We start from the raw sequence: 26,075 nt of genomic DNA on the forward strand, positions 1-26,075 counted from the left end.
ATATATAAAAAAGTCACACTTACTATATATACAAACTACGTGGACAGGACTATTGTAACCTAACAGGAAAATTTTCAGGATAAAGGAGTTGTCTAAAGGAAAAACTAATCTTCACACAATTTGGAAGTGGTTCAAACTCTACGACGAATCCTGTCCATAGCTATCTGTAGATGCTCGAACATGGCGTCTGCCAAGCTGACTTCTATATTTCACAGATTTTCGACTGATCTCACTGCTGTTTTACTATTCATGCTCCCTTCTGCTTCCTCGATGGTTCATTTCTTAAATAAAGCTAATTTTACCTCGTTTTTCTTGCTTTTATCTGCCGAAAGTTCAAATTTTCTGAGATCCAAAGCTACGTGCTTCAAACTCGTCACAGTTGAGAATGAGAATAATCGCGCCTTATTGGTTTGGGTACAAAACCTCGCGGCCAGAACCTCGCGGACCAAAACCGCGCCTGGGCAAAACCTCGCCTCCCAAAACCTTGGCGCCCAAAATCTCGCCTTGCCAAGACCTCGTCTTCCAAATCCTCGCGCCCCAAAATATCGCCATACCCAAAATCTCGTTGTAATGATCTCGCGACACAGAATCTCGCCTGGCCTAAATTAAGTGAGACGTAGTGTTGCCTGCGAAGAAATGTCGTCAGGTTAAAACTTCTTCACGACGATTTCTTCAATGTAGAATGTTCTATATATTAGCATATGTATATATTTAGTAATAACAGATAATTACAATAAAATAATGACAAGAAAAGTTCTAATGCATGCTTTGGAAATCTATATATATAAAAATTAAATGACTATGATTGTCACATTATACCTCTTGAGCCATCCTACCGATCTCAATCAAATTTTCAACATAGATGAGGTTCGAGCCTAGGATGTCTATTATAATTTCACTTTGTCGGCACAACAAAAGGGAGGGGGAGGGGGATATATATATATATATATATATATATATATATATATATATATATATATATATATATATATATATACAGAGCCGTAGCTAGAGATTTCGGCGCCCGGGGTGAAGTAGAATTCGGCGCCACTACTCTCACCACACCAAGCTCTTCCTTTTTCCTTTTTACTTATAAGAAAAGCAGCAGACATTGTTAATCTACACTGAATTTTTATTAAGCTGCAGGCGAGATTTTGGCCCACGAAGTTTTGGACACGCGATGTTTTGGGTGGCGAGGTTTTGGCCCGGCGAGATTTTGTCCCGCGAGGTTTTGGGTGGCGAAGTTTTGGCCACGCGAAATTTTGGGCGGCGAGGTTTTGGCCACGCGAGGTTTTGGGCGGCGATGTTTCGGCCGCGAGCCATAAGATTTTCTTACATGAGACTTTTCATTAACCAGGCTAGTTCGCTACGTTTGAAATACGCTGGTACTCCAGTTGTAATGTAGACTGCAAAGTAGATTACTTAATGAAGATTGTTCATGATATGAACGTGTTTTAACTATGTACTGGTGTTTTATGGTACAAAATGAAGTTAAAATTGGTGTCCAGTTTGTCATAATATTAAGTCAGGTTTTGACTAATAATTCTTATTATTATTGTTAGGTGTTTCTTGATAATGTAGTAATTGATTAAGAAAAAATAATAACGAATAATAACTCACTTTTTGATATTATATCAACGAAAATGGGGTAAAATAAAATTCAAGAATTAGTTTTCAGCTCACGGTGATTGTAATTTTATTATCTTGTTAACGAGGTAAATGAAAATGGCTTCTGCAGCTATTTACATAAAGGAATACATTTGCTTACTTTTGTGTTCGATTTTTCATCGTTAAGTTAAGTGTCACTACCAAGGTGCATAACGTGCCACATCAGAAGAGTTCAAACAAAAGTGTAAGGACATTTTCTTTCTTTTTTTGACCCGGACTCATCTGATGCAGGACCTTTTTGAATTAGGAGCTTTTGACCCGGGTTCTTTTGACGTGGTGTCGTTTAGACACGAGGCTTTCTGTCCTCGCCAGTTTGTCCGGACTCCTCCAGCGTCAAAGTTTCTTTTCAGTTATTTATTTATATGCATTTCCATATATACATCGATTTCATAATTTAATTTTTTTTCAAATTTTTGCTTTCTCCTTCAATTGGTAAATTATTTATAACATTCACAAAACAGTCATCACATGGTAATTAAGCTAATTTAGTGAAGCTCTTTATGGTCCACTTTCTTTTCTTTTGTCCGACCCCCCCCCCCCAAAAAAAAATCATGTTATAGTTTTTGAGCATCCTTTTCAAAATTTTACCCATTTTGTTAGAAGCCACCGATGAAAATGACCTTATTTCGACTTCCTCGATCAATAAATTAGAAATTATTACTGGAAAATAAACTTCGGTGTGTAGTATTGTGGTCTTCGTAATTAATCTTATCATTTTATTAAAAATATTGTCATAAAAGCATTACATTTGATTTATTTAGAGCAGTTATGTGTCTTTTATATATTAACAAGTAGTTTTGGATAAGTTGAATGGTATTACCATAACTAAATTTTAACGTAGAATTATTTTTTAGACATTGTATTTCTTAGAAGAGCGACCAATAGCTCTGAAGGCTGGAAAGTTCATGAAACGATTTGTATGTCCATTGCAGAACATAAGGCAAAGACTTATTTATTCTACTCATGAACAGTTGCTTTTGTACCAGAGATATCAAGGGTCGACACTACTATTGAGAGATGACGATAAGCGATTTATTTTGTAGGCCTAAATTTGGATAATTACAATGTACTTAATGCGTGAACTCTTTTCATACGCTCATTCCATTGTGTACTAATGTTATGATACATTTTTAGTTTGAAATTGGGGTGACATGAGGAGAAAAGGACTACACAATACTCGTTTAGGAGATGAACTTTAACCCAATCATTTGACCCAAAGACAGTTCAATTCAAAAGTAAAAGAGGGTGTAAATATTTCACATGTCTAAAAGAATGGGGCAACTCTTTCGCTGACGCTTCAGGGTAATTTCGTATTACATGGTGTCAAGAAAATGAAAAGTGAAGGGGAATATTTACACTATAAATGAGAAAAAATCCGTAAGAAATTTTGCAAAGTCCTTAACTTAATTTTAAGTTTATTTTAGGTTGGCAAATCTTCTCAAAATTGTAGAAAAAATATATACTTTAATGTGTTTTAGGTCATGAAATATATTTGAAAATTCAATGTAGAAATGTTAATAAATTTTCTTTGCTCGATGTTATGTGAAAACCATTTTATGATATGGAAAAGAACATATGCATGATATAACATAAATGTATAGGAAGGAATACTAAAAACAAAATTTTAAAGTTACATTTAATTCCAATCCACTTAATGATACTTTCTGAAGAAGTGTTATTCCAAATTTAATCTTACAGAAAATAAACACTAAAAAAATTACGAAGAAAACTAATCGGCAACTGGATTGGTTCTGATTTAGTTTGAAATAGAAATTCGTTGATCAAGTGCAAAAGGCAATTTGAAATACTATTTAAATATGAATTTACTCATAAATCAAAATTCAAAGTAGGTAATTGTTCTAGCCTCCGCACGTAAACCACTCTCTAAGTATGTGATAATATTATGCTGGGGGTTCCTTCCTTTATCTCTCCGTGTTGGCCAGAAAATTGTTATAGTAAAGGAGAGAAGACATCTCAAAGTAAGGGATAATACAATGTACTTACGTAAAGCGCACCAAGATACGCCATCATGCCACTGATCATCGTGATAATACTGCCCAGCTTTCCTGTATAAGGAAAAGAAACAAAGTTTCAAAACATGTTTCCTCAGGCTCTGTATTAACAGCTAAAGCGTGAATTCCTTAAATAAGAAATAATAACGTTTACAAAGTTACTATCTGTTCAATATTGTAACAGCTTATTGAAAAAGAATCAAGGGAAAGCCACTCACTAGAAAGAAAGAATTTCCTGGCTACATCTGAAACATATGGAAATGTAATTCCTCAATCTCTCTTGGATTAATATTTATTTTTGTTTATCCTCTATAAGCTTGTCCTAGAATTATAAAATGATAACTCGAAACGTCGAAAATCATTTTCAAAAATAGGTTCACTATCATATATCTGTACAGTTTTCTATCGAAATAATGGCAAAACTCTCGCGCTGTAACACGTAGACTTAGTGACTTAAAACGCTTCACTTTATTCGACTGTGATTGTCTTCTGTTAAGGTGAGTTAAAAGCTAGTGAGTGGAAGACGGCGCGGTATATCACAGATTCGTATGTATCGTGGCGGACATAAGTCTTTGACCAGGTAATGGCCACTGCTTTGAAACAAACGCAGAGTATGAGAATTAAATCTGTCACATCTGTAGTTTCGTGTGGAGAAGAAACCAACTTGAGAACCAAAGGTTTAAGAACAATTCATGTTATTAATATAAACTTTGCCGAACATTATTAACTTATATCATCATAAAAGAAATACGAAGGACTTTTCGAAACGAAGAAAAATGACATACAACTTTGCAAGCGGAGGCAAAGAAACGTAACGTAACAAGACTAAAGACGAATCATTTAAAGCGTAGTGATCGCGGTTCAGTGATGCCGGTAGCAATAACCGAGTGGTCTCGGGCGTTCGACTTTGGATCATGAGGCGCAATCCACTGGCGGTTCGAATCCCTCTGAAGAGCAAGGTTGGAATTTCAACTATCCTGGATATGTATATGTTCGTGTTCCTGTCGAATATGGTAAAGGTCGAAGAGGCCTTGTATACGAGGAAATTCTTTTTGCTCGGGAAACTGAGGTATGATCGGTTGATCTAAAAAAAATGGTCAAGGCGCTTGACCAGAAATCTGGAGGTTCTTGGTTCGAATCCACGTTCTACAATTTACTTTTTACTTTAGGAATTTTGATGGCGATTGATCGGCAATGACACACGTTTCATTATATTCAGACATTTGAATACTCGGATATTTCAATACTTGAACTATCAAATCTTCAGGAATAATAATATTAATAATAATAATTATTATCCCGTAGAAGATTACAAATTAGAAACTTATTATCGCTCAGGTCATATTATTACAAGCAGAACGTAACATTTGGCAAAAATATTTCGGTTTTGTTTAATGTTGCCCATGAGAAAAGGAATTTCTCATCTCGATTCTAAAATAAAACAAACAAAATCGGGATGAGAATTTACATTTTACATTCGAGGCGGGACAAGGCTAACTCAAATTATCGTCTTGCTTTGCAAATGAGAATCAAGACGATGCGGAAAGTATCGTAAACATTTCTCGTCTTATCTGGATTCTCGAAATAGTGTATGCCACTCTTTAAGTAACAATTGCACTGTAGACTGAATATTATACGTTATTTTGTTACTTTGTATTTCAGAGCTCACTGAATTATTATCTGTGTATATATTTTTGTATCAAAGCTTTTATAATTATATCTGCGTATTCTACAAGTTAGCTTATTATATACCTTAAGTAAGTTTTGCCAAATTTAGGGCAACTTTAAAACTTTTAACACCATTGTTGTTGTTATTATTATTATTATTATTATTATTATTATTATTATTATTATTATTATTATTATTATTATTGTTGTTGTTGTTGTTGGAGTGTTATTAATTTAATGGTTCACCCTGTTCCACCCAGCGCCTGCCTAGTGGGTATTGTGCTGAACAGACACCGTGTGTGTAGGTTTTCTCTGGGTTCCGCTTCCTCCCACTTTCTTTATTCTAATATTTCTTTCATTCTTATCATCGATGTCTTCTGTACGTTACCCGGCATAACCATTACTAAAAAACAAATTTTCTTATGGCTCTTGTGAGTTCAGTATCCCTATTTTCTATATGAAATTTGCCTGAAAACTTTCCATTTAACATTTAGCTAGTTGTAGGGACGTAAGCAGAGGGTATGATCTGATGGTCCTGACACTTCTCTGCAATTCCAACTATATTGTAACTTTTGCCTAACGCTCGGGGCAATTTGAGATTTTAATTCAATCTGTCCTCATACGTAATTTGTCTTTTATGTTATTATTATTATTATTATTACTGAATATTTGGGACCTCAATATTACGTCTTATTCCAATGCAAATAAGCATGCTGAAGTCAAGCAAAATGAAAAGAAATCATTTGGACCCTCTATAAGGATGAATTACCTTATAACAGATACTTTGGAGGGAAAAGACGGTTAAAAAGACGGTGTCAGCTACTTGACAATATGAAAATCGAACCTTCGGATGCTTTAACAGAAAATAAGTAGGATTTGTCTTCATCACGATACGTAGTAACGCACTTTCTTTGGATAAAAGACAATGGACTGTGTATGCGTTATATTGATATTTTAATAAAATATACATACAAATATAATTAATAGTTCCTATTTACCAATTTTGGTTGAACGAATATACGGAACGTGTTGCAAATGGCGAACGAAAAGATTATTTCTTGTAAGAGTTGAAGAATTTAGAGACAATTCCACAATGACGTTTCAGACAAATGTATGATTCATATTAGGCCTTAAGGATGACCCTTTTGTATTCATGAATTGTTTGCGAAACACGCTGTTTTCAGACAGTAGGAATCGAGATTGTAGACTGTGACGTCATGTTGTTAGTTTTTCCCTTGTAAAGGAATTCGTTTCAACTCTAGCATGTAAGAATGAGAGAAATTGACTATTTTTCATGTTATTATACATCAGAAATATCAACATTGTAAATTATAAAATTTTTCTGAATTTCCTTAGACGGAATCGAACCGCGGACACCTAATTTACGTTCACGATTCCAATATTTTATTAATAGTCCGGCCGTCAAACCCCCGATTTTGAGTGTACCGTGCATTCGCGTCCGCATAAAATATTTTCACGTTTTCATAATCTTTTAACCCTACCGAGTAATATTAGGAAGGGTGTCGCCCTAACATCCTTGGGCAATTTGTATAAAACACGTTAATATGAAATGGCTGCCGCCATTAACGGAATTTCTAGTTCCATTAATCTCTCTTCAACTTCTAGTTCTATCATATGAATATAGGTATGTATACCTATGTTTTAATGGTCAAAAAATACTTTGAACAGTTTACCATTGTTGTTGAGTCCATATTTAAGAATGTAAAATTTATGTATGTACAAAAAGCTACCGCCATTAACGGAATTTATATTTTCATTTATATCTCTCCAAGATCTTGTTCTATCATAGAAATATAGGTGTCTACACCTATATTTTAATGGTCAAAGAATACTTTGAGCAGTTTACCATTGTTGTTGAGTCCATATTTAAGAATGTAAAAGTTATGTATATACAGAAAATTCAAAAAAAATTATATTAACCATAGGAAATACAGTATGCGTGGGAGAGAAAACATTAATTTACCGGTAAGAAAAAATATTTGTATGGACAATCATTTTAGGGCAGACTGTTATCAAGATGTAGAGACTTTGATTTCCAATCTATAAAATGGATAGTAACTGAGAACGATACCCTAGAATTTGCTAGATTTAATACATAATTGTGCCGCCAGCAAGTACAAGACTCTAACAGCCACAAGGGCCATATATACCCCCTTAATAGACATGGATTCTGCAGACCTTGACACAATGTTCACAGCAAAGGTTGAGGCCATACGACTTACCAATATGTGCAGACAAAATGTGACTATATTCACAAACGACCAGCAACTGTATAAGTTGGCTGTGCACATCAGCTGGTTTTACCGCAAATAGTTTTCAACTTTCATTCCAAAACTTGGGGGAATGCACAGACTAATGATCTTTATTGGTTGCGTTGGATGTCTGATGACATGAAATGGTCTTGAAGATATTCTGAATGCAGAATTTGGAAGTGTTCCAAAAATTCTATCTGGTAAGATGTTCCCATAGAGTTTCAGAGCTCTTCAATTGGTTGTTGAAGAAGTTTAGAGACCTATTTTTCTTGCGGTAAATTCAAAGGAAGAACTTATATTTAAAAAAATACAAAGCATCAAGCAGCTCTACATCCAAACTATGGTGTGGAAAATTTAGTAAAGCCTTTTTTTAAAATTATGATGGCGTTTGTGAGAGCTGAACGTGAAAGTGGATGGCGACTATACCTATGGGCAATAAAGCATATGCTGCCGTATTTCTTTTCTGCTGATCATCACAATTATACAAGGTACGGTTTGTATTATTTGAGTCAATGCAAATATGTCATGGTGATGTACTAAAGAAATTCATGGAAGGAAAGCACGTCATGCACCACAAGGAAGGGCTGTGGAACGGCATCTGGTCTGACATGTATATCGAAACGACATTTACGAGATACGGTAAAGGATCCCGTGGAATCATCGGACTGACAATCAAATGAGAAAGTATGAAGACGTGGGTATACAACATGCGTATTTTTAGCAGTATATTGCAAGATCTGTCCGACTTGACCAACGACAGCCAGAGAGATGAAGTCACTACTTACAAAGAATAGAAACCAGCAAGGATTCGAGCAGATAGAATTGACAGAGAGAAATTCAGGAGTAAGCTAGAAACGTGTATTGATCCATTTGACACGAAGGACCATTTCCAATCTCTTACCAACATAGTCACTGACAGAATCGCGTCAGAAAAAGTGAATGTTCACAATGCGTCGAATATTGGAATGGATCAAATGGTTAATTATTCAGCTACTTGGCAGGCAGGTTTCTCCATACCAAAGGAAGTTATAACAATGACTATTAACAGGAAGTCCATGTGCGTTGGAACTACAGATGTATGTGATGCCACGTTGATCTGCTCTCGTGTTCCTGGAATACAAGGGCCAAGAGACATCAATTGTCAACCTGTCCTCAAACATGAACTTGCCCTCGTACCAATTGCCATGTTTGATGACTACCGGGAGATGAGAATAACAAAGGCGAAATCACTCATGATGAATCAGCTAAAAGTTGATGCATCTGCAAAAGTAATCCTCAGACCAGAAGATACAGTGATTGATGGAAGTGCTTTACTGTGGGTAGTAGACTGTCCGAACAGTGGAACTGTTCATGGCTATTCCAATAACGTATGAGAATACGTGTTTCAGAAGACAAGGTTCTTTAATGTGTATTAGATATTCGACAGATACTACAACTACAGCATTAAGAGTGGCACAAGATTGGCCCGAGCTGGTTAGTTTGGTAGGAGGAGGCAAAAGCCGAGTTTGGGAACATCACTTTCATCCCGGAAAATGTACTTACTGTCACTTAAAACAAGATACAATTGACAGAGTTAATTATCCAGCAACTTCTAACTGATGTTCATATCAGAAATCTGGACTATAAATTGGTCATAACTGGAAAGGACCCCACTCAAACGAGATACACACAGAACTGATTTACGGACAATATACGAAGAAGCAGGTGTGATCATAGTGCAGCAATTAGTGAGGATTGCCCAAAAGGGAGTGAAGAATATCACAGTTACGTGCGACGATACCGATGTTTTCATACTTCTCATGTACTTCTTTCTCACTCTTAAACTGTCGCGAGTGTTAACTATAGAAAGCAGTGGGACTATCAGGACCGTTATCGACGTTAGTGCAGGCGTACAAAAAGATAAGGCATTTCTTCCAGATCTTCCAGGTGCACATGCTCTCTCAGGGTGGGACACGGTTGCTCAGTGTTTTGGCATCGAAAAGAGAGTGCACTGCGGCAACAAACTCAAGCTACTTGGAAAATTTCATGCAAATATCGCCGATGTTGTAAAAGAAACCACGTATTTCATGTTCGTTGCTACGAAAGCAAAAGGAGAGGAAATATATCTGATGTACGAGTCGTTGCGTGGATTACAAAGATATCAAGGCGAAAGGCTGCGTCATCTCCTGATTTGAAAAGTCACTCGTCTACAACGGAAGCGTTCGAGTTAAATGTGCATAGAACACACATTCAAACTGTCATATGGATGTCAGGGTGTGAATTTTAGCCTCCCAAGTTTGATACCCCTTTGTAAGGCTGGAAACGTGAAGATGCGTCGAAATATCTTGTTCTTGTGCTACTAATATCAAATACTGCATTGGCGCCTCCAGAAGTGTTTGATATGATTCATTGTCGTTGTTCATCTGATAAACCATTCTTAACAGCTTATTGTCGTTGCAATGCAGCTAAACTGTCATGCACTGTGTTTTATCTCTGTCATGACGAAGCACGGTTTTATAACGAAAAAAATAAAATTATTGCCGCGGCAAATACAAACGTAGACGAAGAGGAGACCGAATATTTTATTCATGATTTATACTCTTTTTGCTCGCAGTGACTGTGAAAATGAAAGTGTTTATACTTTTAAAACATATTCTTCAACACTTTTAAGATGTTTAAAGCAACTTGTGATCTATAAAAAAACCTTGAGTGTACACAACGGGAAGTTTCTGGTAGGATAATAAATTTGAGGTGTATGCACAAAATTTGATTTATCAGTAATAGCAGCACTTAGTTTCCATAGTAACCCTTTCGAATATAATGACGACAAGACAACGTCGTGAAGTACTAGAGACAATTAGTATCAAATTAGCTGCTTACTTGTACCAAAGCCTGTAGTTTGCATCAAAACCTAACCTACGCACCTACGCACCTGTTTTTTTTACTTCACAGAGAATTGAGAAACATGTTATAACGACGTCATTATATAAGGTATCAAAATAATAATTGGAATGAACATTACCAATATCTCAATGTATATTGGGGTACCGTGCTTTCACCCAGGGCCCCAAAGGTCGAAAAAGGGATTTTTTCAGAGAAATTTCCCGATTTTTCTAAATTTCCCCTTTCTCGTACGTTGTAAGGGTATGATCTTTATAGCATTTGAAAGATTGCATCATTTTAAAGAGAATGGCATATGAACTATAAAATTCTGATGAATTGTGTTGAAGTAATAGATACTTGAAAAAAAAGTCCTAAAAATTGCTTAACGTCATTGAATTCGAAAGGATTAATGGGTATTATGCAAAATGCCCAAGGGTGTAGGAGCGACACCCTTCCTAATATTGTTTAGGAGGATGTAAAGGCCATGAAAATGCAAAAATATTTTATGCGGACGCACATGCACGGTACCATGGAATGACTGCCGGACTATAACGATGAAACACTGATTTCGGTCATGATAAAATACTATATTCCAGAGAATTCAAGTTTAAATTTAAAAAGAAGACCAAAAGTATATCCGTAACTTATCTCTATTATATTCGTTTTTCGTTGTTTTACAGTTATTTCGGGTTACCTTGAACGACACGTACACGAACGCAGATACATCGAGGACATTTAATATTTCAAATGCTCTCCCAAAAAGCATGGGGAATGGAAAAGTGAAACAGAAGACTCATAATACCTTAACCTAAAACGCAAGAATTACATATCGTTTGGAACTTTTCCAAAATATGTATGGATATACTGAAAAGTGCCAGAGTTGGAGTGGGTCAGTGAGTCGGTGGGTAAGTGGGTCAAGTGGGCCGAGTTTTCTGAATGTCAGTGGGTCAACAGCATGAGACCCCCTGCGACCCACCGTGACCCATTGCGACCCATCACTCACCATGACCCACTTCGACCCACGGGGGCCTCAGTTTCATTTCCCGGTGGGAGAGCCTTTGAAATATTAAATGTCCTCGATGTATCTGTGTTCGTGTCCCTAATCAAGGTTACTCGAAATAACTGTAAAACGAGAATAACCGAATATAATAGAGATAAGTTTCGGTCTTCTTTTTAAACTTGAATTCTCTGGACTATAGCATTTTATCATGACCGAAATCAGTGTTTCGTCGTTAATAAAATATTGGAATCGTGAACGTTTGCTATTTGCTACATACAGGAGTGTTTGGACCAGTCTTAGAGTAGTGGCTTGAGCATTCGTTTTGTGAGTTAGGTGTCCGCGGTTCGATTCCGTCCGAGGAAATTCGAAAAAAATATAATTTACACTGTTGATATTTCTGATGTATAAATAACATGAAAAATAGTCAATTTATCTCATTCTTATACGTTAGAGTTGAAACGAATTCCTTCACAGGGGAAAAACTAACAACATGACGACACAGTCTACAATCTCGATTTCTACTGTCTGAAAACTTAGCGTGTTTCGCAAAAAATCCATGAATACAACAGGGTCATCCTTTTGGGCTAGTATGAGTCATAACTTTGTCTGAAACGTTATTGTGGAATTGTTTCTAATTTCTTCCACTCTTACAAGAAATAATAATAATCTTTTCGTTCGCCATTTCCAACACGTTCCGTATATTCCTTCAACCAAAATTGGTAAATAGGAACAATATTTTTATATTTGTATGTATATTTTGTTAAAATATCAATATAACGCATATATAATGTAATGTCTTTTACTCAAGGAAAGGGCAGCCCTACGTATCGTGATGAAGACAAATCCTACTTACAGTCCGCGAGAACTATCTTGGCAGTGACGTCAACGCTCTCAGTTGCAAGGCTATCAACTTACACTATTCACAAATAGTGCTTAGATGGCGCACTGAACGCTTCGCACGTCACGTCGTAACTACAGTTTAAAATAATGCTGGTAGCGAACTAGAGAGAATTTAGATAACAATGTATTTGAATAATACAAGCATATATATGTGCATTGTTACGACAAAGAAAGAAAAAATGATTAGACCCTATATTTATGTCGTCAAACGAAAATATCTTTCCTTTCAAAAAGCAGTTTTCTATTTCCAATAGAATTTTCTTTTAAACCTAAATTCCTACTTGCGCAGTATTTGTTGAATGCCCACTCAGAACCTTTGAAGTCAATGCTTTTCTTAAGTTCATACAATAATTTATTTAAGGTGGCGACAATGCCTTCAGCATAGAGATTGTGAATTGTTCTACGAACTACTACTTCATCGAAAGAATCTAAATTTGTTTGTCTTTTCTGTGTATTTGGCCTTGCTTAATAGGATGCTACGACGGGTTGTCCAGACTTTACTCCTTCTCTTTCACAATTCGCCAAACGGATCTCTCATTGACACATGTTGCTCGGGAGGTTTCATGAACACTGTCAGATTTATTATTGTTTGCTGCAAGAAAATTTGTAAACATTGAAAACAATGTATCCTGCATCACAATGCAACGGCTTGCCTTTCCTTAAGGTACTATCACCCATTCTTATACACAAATTTTCGAGAACGAGAATAAAACAAAGGATTGACAACTTTTACCAGTCAGCACAGACTGTACAGCCCTACACCAAGAAAACACTCACTTTTCAGTTCATTTTATTTCGCTTTTATTTTTTAATTTGTGTGTGTATTTTTACTGGAAGTGCTGTTCTTATGTCCTATTGGTAAATATTATACTTTTCGAAGCTACATTCACTAACCCCCACGCTCTGTTTTCGCGACCAGGAAACACGTTCACATATCATCCTCTAACTCAAGGACCGTGATAGGTGAAGACATGCGAGTTTCTTTAAAATAAACTTTGGACTTCCCTTCCCATTTCGTCCACTGCATATTTGTCTCTATCTTCAATAGAACGAAAGTTTGTAGCATGTTGAAATCTGAGTGTTGTTAGAACAGAATAAACATAAATGGCTATCATTTAAAATTATTTTCCACATACTTATAATATAAAATTCAAATATAAAATAACCATATTCTTCATGAAAGTTATATAAATATAAAAGCTAAAAATATAGCATTTACGTCTCCTCGAACTCCAGTTATCGTTATACAAAGATGACAAGTATATTTATCAAAAACGAGCCTCCCATTTCGGTTCATTTCCTTTCGCTTTTCTGTTGCAGAGAACGGAGCGTGCTTTTAAGTTGGTATTTGTGTTCGCGCATTTTCTCTTTCCTGGGATTGGACGTTGAATTGAGCGAAACATCTGCTTGAACCAGTGGGATGGCATTTGAGCAAGAGCGAAGTCTACGTCACTGCCAGGATGATTCCCGGTGACTGTAGTTTCTGTTAGGGCATCCGAAGTTTCGATTTTCATATTGTTAAGTAGCTGACACCTTCCCCGTCTTCCATTTCCAAAGTATCTGTTATAAGGTAATTCATCCTCATGGAGGGTCCAAAAGATTTCTTTTCATTTTTCTTAACTTCACTATGCTTATTTGCATTGGAATAGGACGTAATATTGAGGTCCCAAATATTCAGTAATAATAATAATAATAATAATAATAATAATAATAATAATAATAATAATAATGGTACTAAAATTTTAAAGTTGCCCTAAAATTTGGCAAAACTTACTTAAATGTAGGGATTTCTCGGAAGGGGTTCCGTACCTTCAAGACTCACCTCTGCAACTACCCAAATTTGCTTTCCCCTAAAGTTTCATGTAGAAAGTGGTCTACTGTACGTTTTTAAGGAAAATAACTGTAATAAAAATAACTGAATATCACTGAACAGTAAGGCATATAATAAACTAACTTGTAGAATATGCAGAGGTAATTATACAAGCTTTGCTACAAAAATATATACACAGATCATAATTCAGTGAGCTCTGAAATACAAAGTAACAAAATCACGTATAAGATTTAGTCTACAGTGGCATACACTAAATTGTTAATTAATTGTTACTTAAAGAGTGGCATACACTATTTCGAGAATAGACGAGACGAGAAATGTTTGCTTTACTTTTCGCCTCGTCTCGACTCATTTCCGAAACGAGACGATAATTTGAGTTAGCCTTGTCCCGTCTCGAATGTAAAATGTTAATTCTCATCCCGATTTTGTTTGTTTTGTTTTAGGATCGAGATGAGAAATTCCTCTTTTCATGGGCAACATTAAACAAAAACGAAATACTTTTGCCAAATGTCACGTTTCTGCTTGTAATCGTATGACCTGGCGATAATAAGTTTCTAATTTTTAATCTTCTACGAGATAATAATTATTATTATTATCACTATTATCATTCCTGAAGATTTGATAGTTCAAGTATTGAAACATCCGAGTATTCAAATATTTGAACATAATAAAACGTGTGTCATTGCTGATCAATCGCCATCAGAATTTCTACAGTAAAAACAAAATTGCCCGACGTGTATTCGATAGGTTATTAGCCAAGCGCGTTGACCACTGAACCACGATCACTACGCAGGAAATTATTCGTCTTTAGTCTGGTTACGTTAGGTTTCTTTGCCTCCGCTTGCAAAGTTCTACGTTATTTTTCTTCGTTTCAAAAAGTCTTTCGTATTTCTTTTATGATGATATAAGTTAATAATTTTCGGCAAAGTTTATATTAATAACATGAATTTTTCTTAAACCTTTGTTTCAATAGTTTGTTTCTTCTCTACACGAAACTACAGATATGACAGATTTAATTCTCATACTCTGCATTTGTTTCAAAGCAGTCGCCAGTGCCTGGTCATAGACTTATGTCCGCCACGATACAACAGTCCAGTTGTTTGTTATATAGAGTAAGATATGATACTGATGACGAATTGTGGTGGTGTGGTTAGTTGTAACCATTCATTCCAAACCGCCAGGTTGTTAAGTTTCTTGTCTTCTGATAGATGATAATTTGTCCTGATCTCAACATACTGGAAAATTATCTCATGAATTATCCTCTGAATTTTCCTAATACGGTAACTTGTTCCAATTTTAAGCAGAAAAGCTGTAGTAACAGCTTACCATGCACTGTTCGGCAGCAAAATGCATCAGATATGGAATAGCCTTGTGGGATTCATCCACTGAATTTAAGAAAGTTTTTATACTCCAAAAGAAAGTGATAACAATAACCTCCAATACATCATATTATACTTCTTGAAGAAAGTTATTCAAGGACCTAAATATTCTTCCACTTCCTTCATTGTATATATACGAAACATTACTTTTGGTCCAAAAGAAGAAAGAACTGCACAAAAAGAACTCAGATAAACATGGATATAATACGAGAACGAAGTCATATCTCCAAGTTCGTCTTCATAACACCGCTTTGTTTTCGAAAACGATTGCATACAAAGGTGTACAACTTTTTAACTCATTGTCTATTCAAATTAAGTCTCTTACCAAACATGAAATCTCAGAAAGTCAATACGTTCTCTGTTGCTAAATCTCTGCTTTTCCTGTGTAGAGGTATACTTGCAAACTGATCTACGTTCTGGTAAGTCCTAAATGTAATTTTTGTGCATATTTTTCTATTTTGTAAAGAAACAAAAAAAACTGTATCTTCTGTATAAGAAAACCACAATACCCGTATTTTATTTTATTATGTATTTTCGATCATCTAGGAAATATTGTAAAAGTAGTTATGCTTTAGTATAATATGAATATATGTTTGTATAATCACATCATTGACATATTCTATACCATATGGCAATCAGCCACTGTAAATGGAAATTGATCATAATAAAATTCAATTCAATTCAATCAAGAAGCAATAATGTATACACGACTCCAAAAGTGCATTACCAGCTGCAATTCTCCTTTTCCTCGGCCGTTGTGTTGGTTCAGAATTCAAAAGGCGTTGGATCAAACCTCAATTCTGTTAAAAAAATATCAGTGTGGCAAACTGCAAAAAACAGAAAAAAGTAAATTGTTAAGAATGACGGTTTCATTATTGTGAGGGAAATGGATGACGCAAAAAGTTACAAAATGATCTTACTTAAGCGGTCGAAACAAGATGAATGGTAAGAAATAGATATCAGAGCAAAGCAGTTTCTTTCCTATTTAAAAAAAAGCTGGGAATTAATAAAATAGGTTACATAATGTAAAGGTTTAATATAAACGTCTAACAGCACAGGAAACAGAAAGAGAGACAAACACAGACTAAGGGACACTTTTAGCGTAGTAGTTTTAGCGGCCTCCGATGCAAGATAAACAGACGGGACTCTATTTGTAAACCCAATTGTATTATTATTATTATTTTATTATTTTATATTATTATTATTATTATTATTATTATTATTATTATTATTATTATTATTATTATTATTATTATTATTATTATTATTATTATTATTATTATTATTATTATTATTATTGAAAACTCGTTTCCTTTCCCAATCTCTGATTCTGCCTAAGAGCGCGTCTGCATATAGCGGTCATGTATACAGTTTTTGTCAATGAGCGGTCTCAAAAACCAAGTTGTTTCGTCACCCATCGCAAGTCTTAGGGGCCCCCTATGCCGCGTCACCCCAAGATCGATACCAAAAATTTAGGATATGGATATATCGATGTTGATATATTTGCGATATCGAATGTTGATATGTATTAATATCGATATCGATGATACCGATATATCGACATATCGCACAGGTCTAGATCAGAGAAATATATATCTGGAATTAATAATCAAAATCTAAATATATTCTTGCATGCCGTGTCCAACGTTGAGGAGGAAGGGGGTGAACCCGAACGAACATTTTAAGCCAAAAAAATTGTTAAAATTAAAGTAGTTATACTAACCACTTAATAGAAAATTATTACTGTAATTTATCTTTTACCTCTGTTTCTGAATGTCATCAGAAATCAGCGACAGTACATATACTTTACAGAGTATATAGCATTATACTCTATAATTTTTCACAACTAACGAAACCGGAAGATGAAATTCTTGTGATAACAAAATTGGAATGTTCTACAAAGTAATCATAATTCATTCATAATTCAGAAAGTAATCATAATTTCTGTCAGTAATTTTGACTCAAACTCAGAACTACAAGATTAATACAACTAGAAATGAGAGATTTAATTCTTTTTTTCTCTCATACTAAAAGACATCTGTATTTTGTTGAGATTGCCATTTTTAATATATAAGTCCCCTATCCCTGACTACTTCTGGCTATCGGGGTTTCGAGGTAATCCGTACCGGAAAGTGTAAAGTTTGTTGACTCCCAGATCTCGACAGTTTGTTAAAAGAGATTTCACAATTCATGTTGTCATATCTTCGTTATAAATACACTTCTATTATTGACTATATTCATGGTGAATTACTGAACTTATACACTCCACACAAAAAAGTGACAGCTAACACCTTGCAACTGGATCATCTAATATACAGGGTAAGTAAAAAGTCCTTGAACACCTGCATAAGTTTAAAAATCAACGAGAAAAGTAAAAAGTGATGATGGGAACAGAGGTTTGATGAGGGGCCGCAACTTTTGGAGTGTATGTCATCCATGGCCGCCATCCTGAAATCCGCCTTTTTGGATCAAGTCAATTTTTTTAAAAGGGAAGGGGGTGTATGACACATGAAATAACACTAGCTTGAGCTCAGGAATTTAGTGGTGTAATTTGTTTCTTCTATCTTGTACAGTTTAGAAGTTATTAATGTTCAAAAGTGGGAAATTACCTTGATACTGACCCAGTTCTCTCTTTGTTCCAGGTGATCTAAAATGGGATTGACACATGAACAGAAGATCGAAACCATCCTTATATCAGGGGAAAGCAGCTACCGAACAATAGCACCCAGACAGAGAACCGGTATCGCACAGCACGGTGGCTCACGTGATCACCAAATTCCGGGAGACGGGCTCTGTTCAAGATAGGGAACGTAGTGGGCGACCAAACACTGCCACCAATGAGGAAGCTGCAACGGCGGTTGTTTCGTCGTTTGTGAAAAGTCCTAAACGAAGAACCCGTCGTGTGTCGCTAGCACGTGCAATAAGCCAATCCTCCGTTGTCCGGATATTGCACGCCAATCAGTGGCATCCTTACAAGCTGCACATACAACATAAATTGAAAGAGGATGACTCCGATCACCGGTTGGAGTTCTGCATGTGGGCTACTGAACAACACGAACTGGATTCTGTGTTTGAGGGCATACTGTTAAGCGACGAGGCGTATTTCAGATTGAACGGGGAGGTTAATCGACATAATTGTCGATACTCTTGTGATGCAAATCCGAACTGGGTTGACCCGAGTCGAGAACATAGTCCAGCGAAGGTGATGGTGTGGTGTGATATATGGGACACCCGCATCATTGGGCCATTTTTCATTTATAACACCTTAACTGTAGCACAGTATCTGATGCTGCTGTAGGACCTTGTGTTCCCTGTCACACTGAACGCTGACGGCATTTTCACATCTTATTTTCAGCACGATAGAGCCCCTCAGTACTATGTACTTGGTGTCCGTGAATCGTTGGATGGACAACTGTCAGGGAAGTGGATTGGTCGCCGTGGTCCCGTGGAGTGGCCGCCCAGATCCCCTGACTTAACGCCCCTTGATTTTTATCTATGGGGACATCTTAAGCAGATAGTGTATGCTGAGACAATCCGTGATTTGAGACACCTGGAGGAACCCATCCAACAAGCCTGTGACCAAATTTCAGGAGACATTCTCCTCCGTGTGCAGTCAGAGTGGTTGCGGCAACTACGGTTGTGCATTGCACGGGATGGACAACACGTAGAACATGTGTTGTAGCATTCAGTATCAAGGTAATTTCCCACCTTTGAACATTAATAACTTCTAAACTGTACAAGATAGAAAAAAACAAATTACACCACTAAATTCCTGAGTTCAAGCTAGTGTTATTTCATGTGTCATACACTTCCCTTGCCGTTTAAAAAAATTGACTTGAATCCAAAATGGCGGATTTCAAGATTGCGGCCATGAATGACATACACTCCAAAAGTTGCGGCCCCTCATCAAACCTCTGTTCCCATCATCACTTTTTACTTTTCCCGTCGATTTTCAAAGTTATACAGGTGTCCAAGGACTTTTGACTCACCCTGTATATCCCTTCTTATCCCACAATCGTGTATGGTAGAGAGACCCATCTCTCTCCCCCTTTCCTCTCCCATATTAAAATCAGCAAAAACATGAGCACAATTCTAATTTCAAAATATACTTGTATTTGTGTCAACAAAGTGAAAGACTGAAAATGAGACGACACAAGATTCATAAGTTGATGTAGAGACAAACTTAAACATATCTCAATGAAAAATTGAAACCAATAGATACCTGTTAGATGTACGGAAGTGAGACAGAGAGAGAGAGAGTGAGAGAGAGAGAGAGAGGGGGGAAAAGGAGAAAAAAAAAGAAAAAGAAAAGGGAACATAGATAAAAATATTGGATTTAAACGTAATAAGAAAAGAACCTAACATTATAAAGTACCATCTCCAGAAATCCAACAGTAATAAAGAAATAACGTTTTTTTTAAATTTTTGTCAGGACTATAGAAATAAATACGTAGAGGATGCTTGAAAAATTCATTAAGTTACTTTCAAAAGGAATAGCAAACTTGGTGATCAAATTAAGTACTCAATTTCCATTGAAACGGAAAAGTTCCGAGACACATCTAGGATCCTGACAAAAGTTTAACACACATCCTGTCTTTCCTCGTGGTTCGGTTGCAAATTCGGTAGTGTTCATTAAACGTATAGATCTGATATACATTATAATAAACCTAGTAGGTAGCGTTGCCATACCTTCCATTCCAGACTATTAATGCAAACTGAACAAAGAAAGAAAATAAAATATAGAGAGAAGACAGAAAGAAAAATGGAATGTGTCCTATTTTACTGCTAAATTTCTATCATAAAGAGCCTACATTAAAAGTCAAAATTGTATCATAATGAATGCTTAAAAGGAAAATTGAATGTTGGTTCCTTATAGACGTAGCAAATCTTGCATATTTCGCATTTCATACTTGGATAAAACAAATTAAAGAATTATAGGATGGAAACGAATTTTGTGTGAAATTAATATAAATAAAATCTTTCTTGAAATAACCCAAAAGGAGCCAATTTCTAGTAATTTCTGAACATTTGTCTGTTACGAATATCCACTCACGATTCCACCTATTTCGGACATAAGATTGTAATCCGCAATGATAGAATGAACACGCTAGAGCTGAAATGGGTCATCGCAGTGAAACGGTGATTCGATTGAGACTCGGTAACCCACAGAAAAGAAATGACTTTGAGTATTTCCTTGACATATATTGTGTATTTCTGTTTGAGAGACAGAGAGAGAAGAGAAAGATGCAAGACATGATAAGCAAACATCAAGAAAGATGGATAGAGAGAGAGAGAGAGAGAGAGAAACAGAGACGAATATAAATATGAAAATTACTTATCATTACTCTGTATGATGAAGACTGCACACACTGTTTATTCGGATTCTCGCCTTGTGACTTCTCCAACCAACGTTGGTAGCGAATGTTTTATGAGAATAAAGACATAGTACCTGATGAAGATTCGAACCGAGATTTCCCGATTGGGAGTCAGGGACGGTACCAATACATCAACGGTTACTTTAACTGAAATGTATTTAACAAAAGATATAGTGTTTCTTTCTAAGAACAATAACATGAAAAGTGGATACTACAGACCAATGAAGTTTTTCGAATTGTCCTAGTACTCCCATAGTTATTATTTGCCCTCTCCCAACGAACATTTGTATCATGATACAGGTGACTCTATCATGATACAGGTGTTTGCTTCCACATTCTTAAGGATTGTGCGTTTAGTATCAGAAGTCACTCTTCCATTCTTCACGATCACTTTGTGAAAAAATACCTTTGTCTTGACCAGGCTTCGAATCTACGCTTTGAATCTATGCTACTCGTGAGTCCATTACCTTACCCCTAGCCTACGATGCCACCTGGAAGTGTAACTCAAATCTTGCTATGTTCAGTTGTGCTCTTTGGAACGAACCGGCTTCTTTCTGTAAGGTTATTTACACCAAAGTGGGAGCCGAAATTCATTCATTTGATGACCTGGAGACAAATTAGTGCCCACTAATAAACGAAATAACATACAATCCAGGAAAAAATACAGAAATAATTACATACTATGCAGTAATTACGCCGTGCAAGTTCAAATCCTATGCCGCAAACGTCGCCAACATTAGAAGCCCACTTGCTGGAAAATGACGATTGACACTATAGCGACGCGTCGAGGGATTTCGGTAGTGTGCCACTGGCGGCAGGGTTTCGTCGAGTCGAAAGATATATCTAGAGTCGGCTATTGAAGTTACCACCGCGTAGCAGCGAAGACTTAATTTTGATCCACGTTCCTTCGTTTCATTGCGGATAATCGCGAAGTTACCAACACAAACTATCGCCAATCATGTGGATGCGGTTATCATTATACACTAGTTGAATATACCCATTCTTCGCAGTATTTGGAAGTCAACGCCAACGAGAAAAATTCACCCGACCGGCACACAATGGGTGAATTTGCAAGTCATCGCTATGGAAGTGTCACCATTGATCTCAGCGACTGCGGAAATTGTTGATTTGACACTTAATATCGGTCATTTTGGATTACTTTTACATATCCGGCCCGCAGCCAAATAGGGTGAATTTAGAAGTTAATGCAATCGGAGTTTCAACATTGATTTCAGCGACCGCGAAAACTATGAATTCGACAGTAATATCGGTCATTTTCTACTACTTTTACATGTCCCAGTTAACGTCTCCCCTGAGACCCCCCTGGTTCAAATTTTAACAAAAGTGCTTTGCGTTGGCCTGGGGCTGGACCAAGATATCCGTGACCAAAATGTGATAACTCTCGGTCAACTTATCTGGTTCATAGGCCGGTCCCAGTAAACGCCTGTCTCTTCTAAGACCCCTTTGCTTCAAAATTTAGAAACAAACGCGTCTTGATCTGGAGTCTGGACCAAGGTACCTGTGACCAAATTTTGATAACTGTCGGTTTACCAGTCTGGTTCCCAGGCCGCACAAAGACAGACAAACACATAAACAAACTCTGTATTTTATTTGTATTACATTATTTTTTCCTGACATTTTTTCCTGAATTGTTCCTAAAGTTAGCTCCAGGGGTCAAGGGTAACTCTGCCTTTACATCATGAAGTGAAAAATCTTGATATGAGTGCGTATAATTGTTTGAATTTCGATGGCAACTGGAAAGTGAATATGTTAGAATCATGAAATGAAGTAAATAGATGCGCGTCATTTTGTTGTAAAATTACATGGCGAATGCATTTTATCTGATTCCAAACGGTTATCGTCGAATATACAGGTATACAGTTAAAGGAGCACTTTGATTAGCCAAATTCAAAAGACCTCTAAGATTTACCCCTTCACAAGCGACGTTTTCTTCATCGCCTCAGTGGCCAAGTCGAAAGAGCACTCAGTTCGCGTTGAGACACGGGGCACATAACATCGCCTCTCTGTCCGTGCCTGTAATATCGTTTCTGCTTTGTTTGTCGAATAGTGCAGTTTGATGTTTTTATTTCTGTGACTTAGTGAATTGGTGAAGTGTGTACTACAAGCACTTTGTTTCACTTGTATATATATTCTGTAGTTGACGTGTAACGTCGAGTGTAAGGAATGTGAGCTGTATGAGGTCTAATACGCTCAGAATTAATTCCGTAAGTGTGCGTCAAAAGCCTACATCTATTCATATTCATGAATGGATTCGAAGTGTTTTGAAGTTAACAATTGACCAAGTGTTAAGTATAGAACTGGACTTTATTCGTAAACTTTTATACATCAAACTAGTTAGTAAAGTGCTATGTGAACGTATTCTTGCTAGTACCAACGGCACCATGACTTATACCAATACTGATGGAGATCATGTGTTACCCATTGATTTGGCAGACAACTCTGTTGTTGTTGTAAAATGTCTTTATGTCTAATGGAACTTAGTGATACCCAGTTAAGTCGTGTACACTCCCAGTATGGGGATATTCAGAATATCTCTGATGAACAGTACTCTACTGATCATATTTATCTTACCCGCATGGGTCGCAAACTAGTGAAAATGACTGTTAAACGTAACATTCCATCATTTGTTACTGTTTGTGGTTTATGTCTTTTTGCCAGTTACGCCGGTCAAATCCAGACCTGCGTGGTCTGCAACTCTCAGGACCATTTTGTACAGGATTGTCCTAAGAAGAGAACTCCACCTTTACCCAGTTCTACTTCTATGTCTCCAGATGTCCGCATGCCGTGCAACCTTCCAGTGGAAACATCAGCTCCCGATACCGGTTGTTACAGTGCATTTTCTGTTCTACAGAAGGATACCCACATACCCGCGTCGTCCCCGATTTTGCCACTTGAAAGTGCTGCATCTAGTGCTCCCGACATTATCCCGTCCCCCTTCCATTGCTCACAGCTCACATAGTATGGAAGTGACACCTTCTCCCGGTGCTGACGAGACCAGTGTTCCATCTCCAGTTCCTGTGACTGATCAGCCACTTCTACTAAACTCTGAGGTAGGTGATAGAAATATAATAGAGGGGCACGGTGCTATCCCTTCAAGCGTTCCTCTCGTAGTTGGTTCCATTGACACCACTGGTTTTGAAGATGCTACTAGTGATACCATAAGTGATTCCGATCTGAGCGTAGCATCCTGCGAAAAGCGCAAGTTAATTCAACTTCAGTTTAACAGTAGTGCAGTGTCTAAAAATTCTAAAGGTAACCGCAGTGGTGAAACAACAAGTGGTCACAATATTAGGAAAACACGAGCTTCGACCAAAAAGTTGAAACCTGTTGTTCAATCAGACGGCGAATAGTGCATTGCCCATCTTTGGTATCAATAATTTATACTGTTTATATATTTCTTCCTTGCTTCCACTTTACATATGTTCTTGTTCCCGCATTGCTTTACATTCATATATTTACTTTATATATTTTTTGTAATGTTTAGTTTTCGTTTTGCCACAGTCAATTTAAATCGTCTTACTTCTCCGGTCAAATTACAAGCACTACGAGATTTTATATATCAGGAAGAAGTTGATATTCTGTTTGCTCAAGAGGTGGCAGTACCCGATTTTCAAGACATTCCTAATTATTCATGTGTTTCACGCTTCACTGAAAATAGTTTAGGAACTGATATTCTATACCGCAGTGATATTGACTTTCAAGCGCTTCTCCAAATGCCTACTGAACGTATCACCTTAGGAACACTGGAAAATATACGCCTGTGTACAGCCTATGCTCCGAGCAGTTCGAATCATGCACGAGAGCGCAATAGTTTCTTTAATACTGAGCTTGCTCAAGCGTTACATAATGGTTCTTCTCTTTGTCGGAGCCTTTAATGCTGTTTCGGCACCAACAGATATACCCCAAATTATACCTTCTCAGCCAGTCTGTCCAATTTAATTGCCACCTATGATCTAGTAGACGTGTGGCGACACTTATTTCCAACTACGGCTGGCCATACATTCTTTACAGGGACGAGTTCCTCAAGATTGGATAAATTCTATACCAGTCGCACTCTTATACATCAGGTTCAACACATGGCTGTGGTCCCAGTCTGTTCTAGTGATCATCATGCTGTACTCATGACCATCAAACTACCAGCCCACAAATTTCTCAAACGTAGCCCATTGTGGTACTTTCATACGTCAATTTTACGTGAGCCCGAATATGAAACTCTGATACATGCTGAATGGAAAGGCATCATTCATATGAAACAATGCTACAAAGGTTCTCTAATGCAATTTTGGGAAAACCGTGTTAAACGAACTTTTTGCTCTGTAACCAGACAATATTGTCGAGCTCAAAACGCCAATCATTATCAGCAATATCACTACTATAGTGGTCTATTGAGAGATTACATGATAGAACAACAACGCGAGGGTCAAGTACGACCTCAAAGTCAGCAGACCAAAGCTCATTTATTAACGCTGCATAAACGACGTATGCAAGGTTTTATGATTGGTAGAAAAACACGTCAATATGATGACACTGAACAGACAAGTATCCTCCAAATACGCAAGGAGCGCACACGGGGCAGACAAAAATTGATTTCAAATTAAGGGTGACGATGGCCGTGTGTATGAGGGCGTAAACGTCATGACTTGTTTTATTGATTATTATAAACAATTATATGCTCAACCTCCTACTTGCTGTACTGATTCTTCTATACTAGAGTATATTCCCTCTGTTTTAACGGATGATGATCGAGAGTGTCTATCGGGTCCGTTCACAATAGACAAAGTCAAACAGTCCATCCGATTAAGCAAACTAGGAAAGTCAACAGGTATTGATTCTCTACCACTAGAATTCTATGTTACATTTATAGATATTTTAGCTCCCTTTCTCACCGACCTTTTTTAATGAATACCGCACACATTTTGTTTTAGGCCAGTCTGTCACAACGGGCATTACTGTTTCGGTCCCCAAACATTCATCAGCATCTAGTGTAACAATTTCAGGCCACGAAGTCTCTTGTGCACGGACCTAAAACTATTAACTCGTTGTCTGGCGATCAGAATGAAAACATACCTTGAGAAGCTGTTAAGTC

General features: G+C 36.9%; 1 protein-coding gene across 3 annotated transcripts in view; it reads right to left on the reverse strand.

Annotated features, from left to right (window-relative positions):
- Positions 1 to 26,075, reverse strand: part of LOC145684739 (uncharacterized) — a 294,584-nt gene that overhangs the window by 65,890 nt on the left and 202,619 nt on the right. For all 3 annotated transcript variants that reach the window (XM_081757116.1, XM_081757118.1, XM_081757115.1), the window contains exon 4: positions 3,673 to 3,734. In XM_081757116.1, coding sequence (XP_081613242.1) covers positions 3,673 to 3,734 — 62 coding nt within the window. The remainder of the gene's footprint in view (positions 1 to 3,672; positions 3,735 to 26,075) is intronic.

This window comes from Thermobia domestica, chromosome 5, assembly GCF_964235325.1.
Source record: "Thermobia domestica chromosome 5, izTheDome1.hap1.1, whole genome shotgun sequence".
NCBI classification, from domain to species: domain Eukaryota; kingdom Metazoa; phylum Arthropoda; class Insecta; order Zygentoma; family Lepismatidae; genus Thermobia; species Thermobia domestica.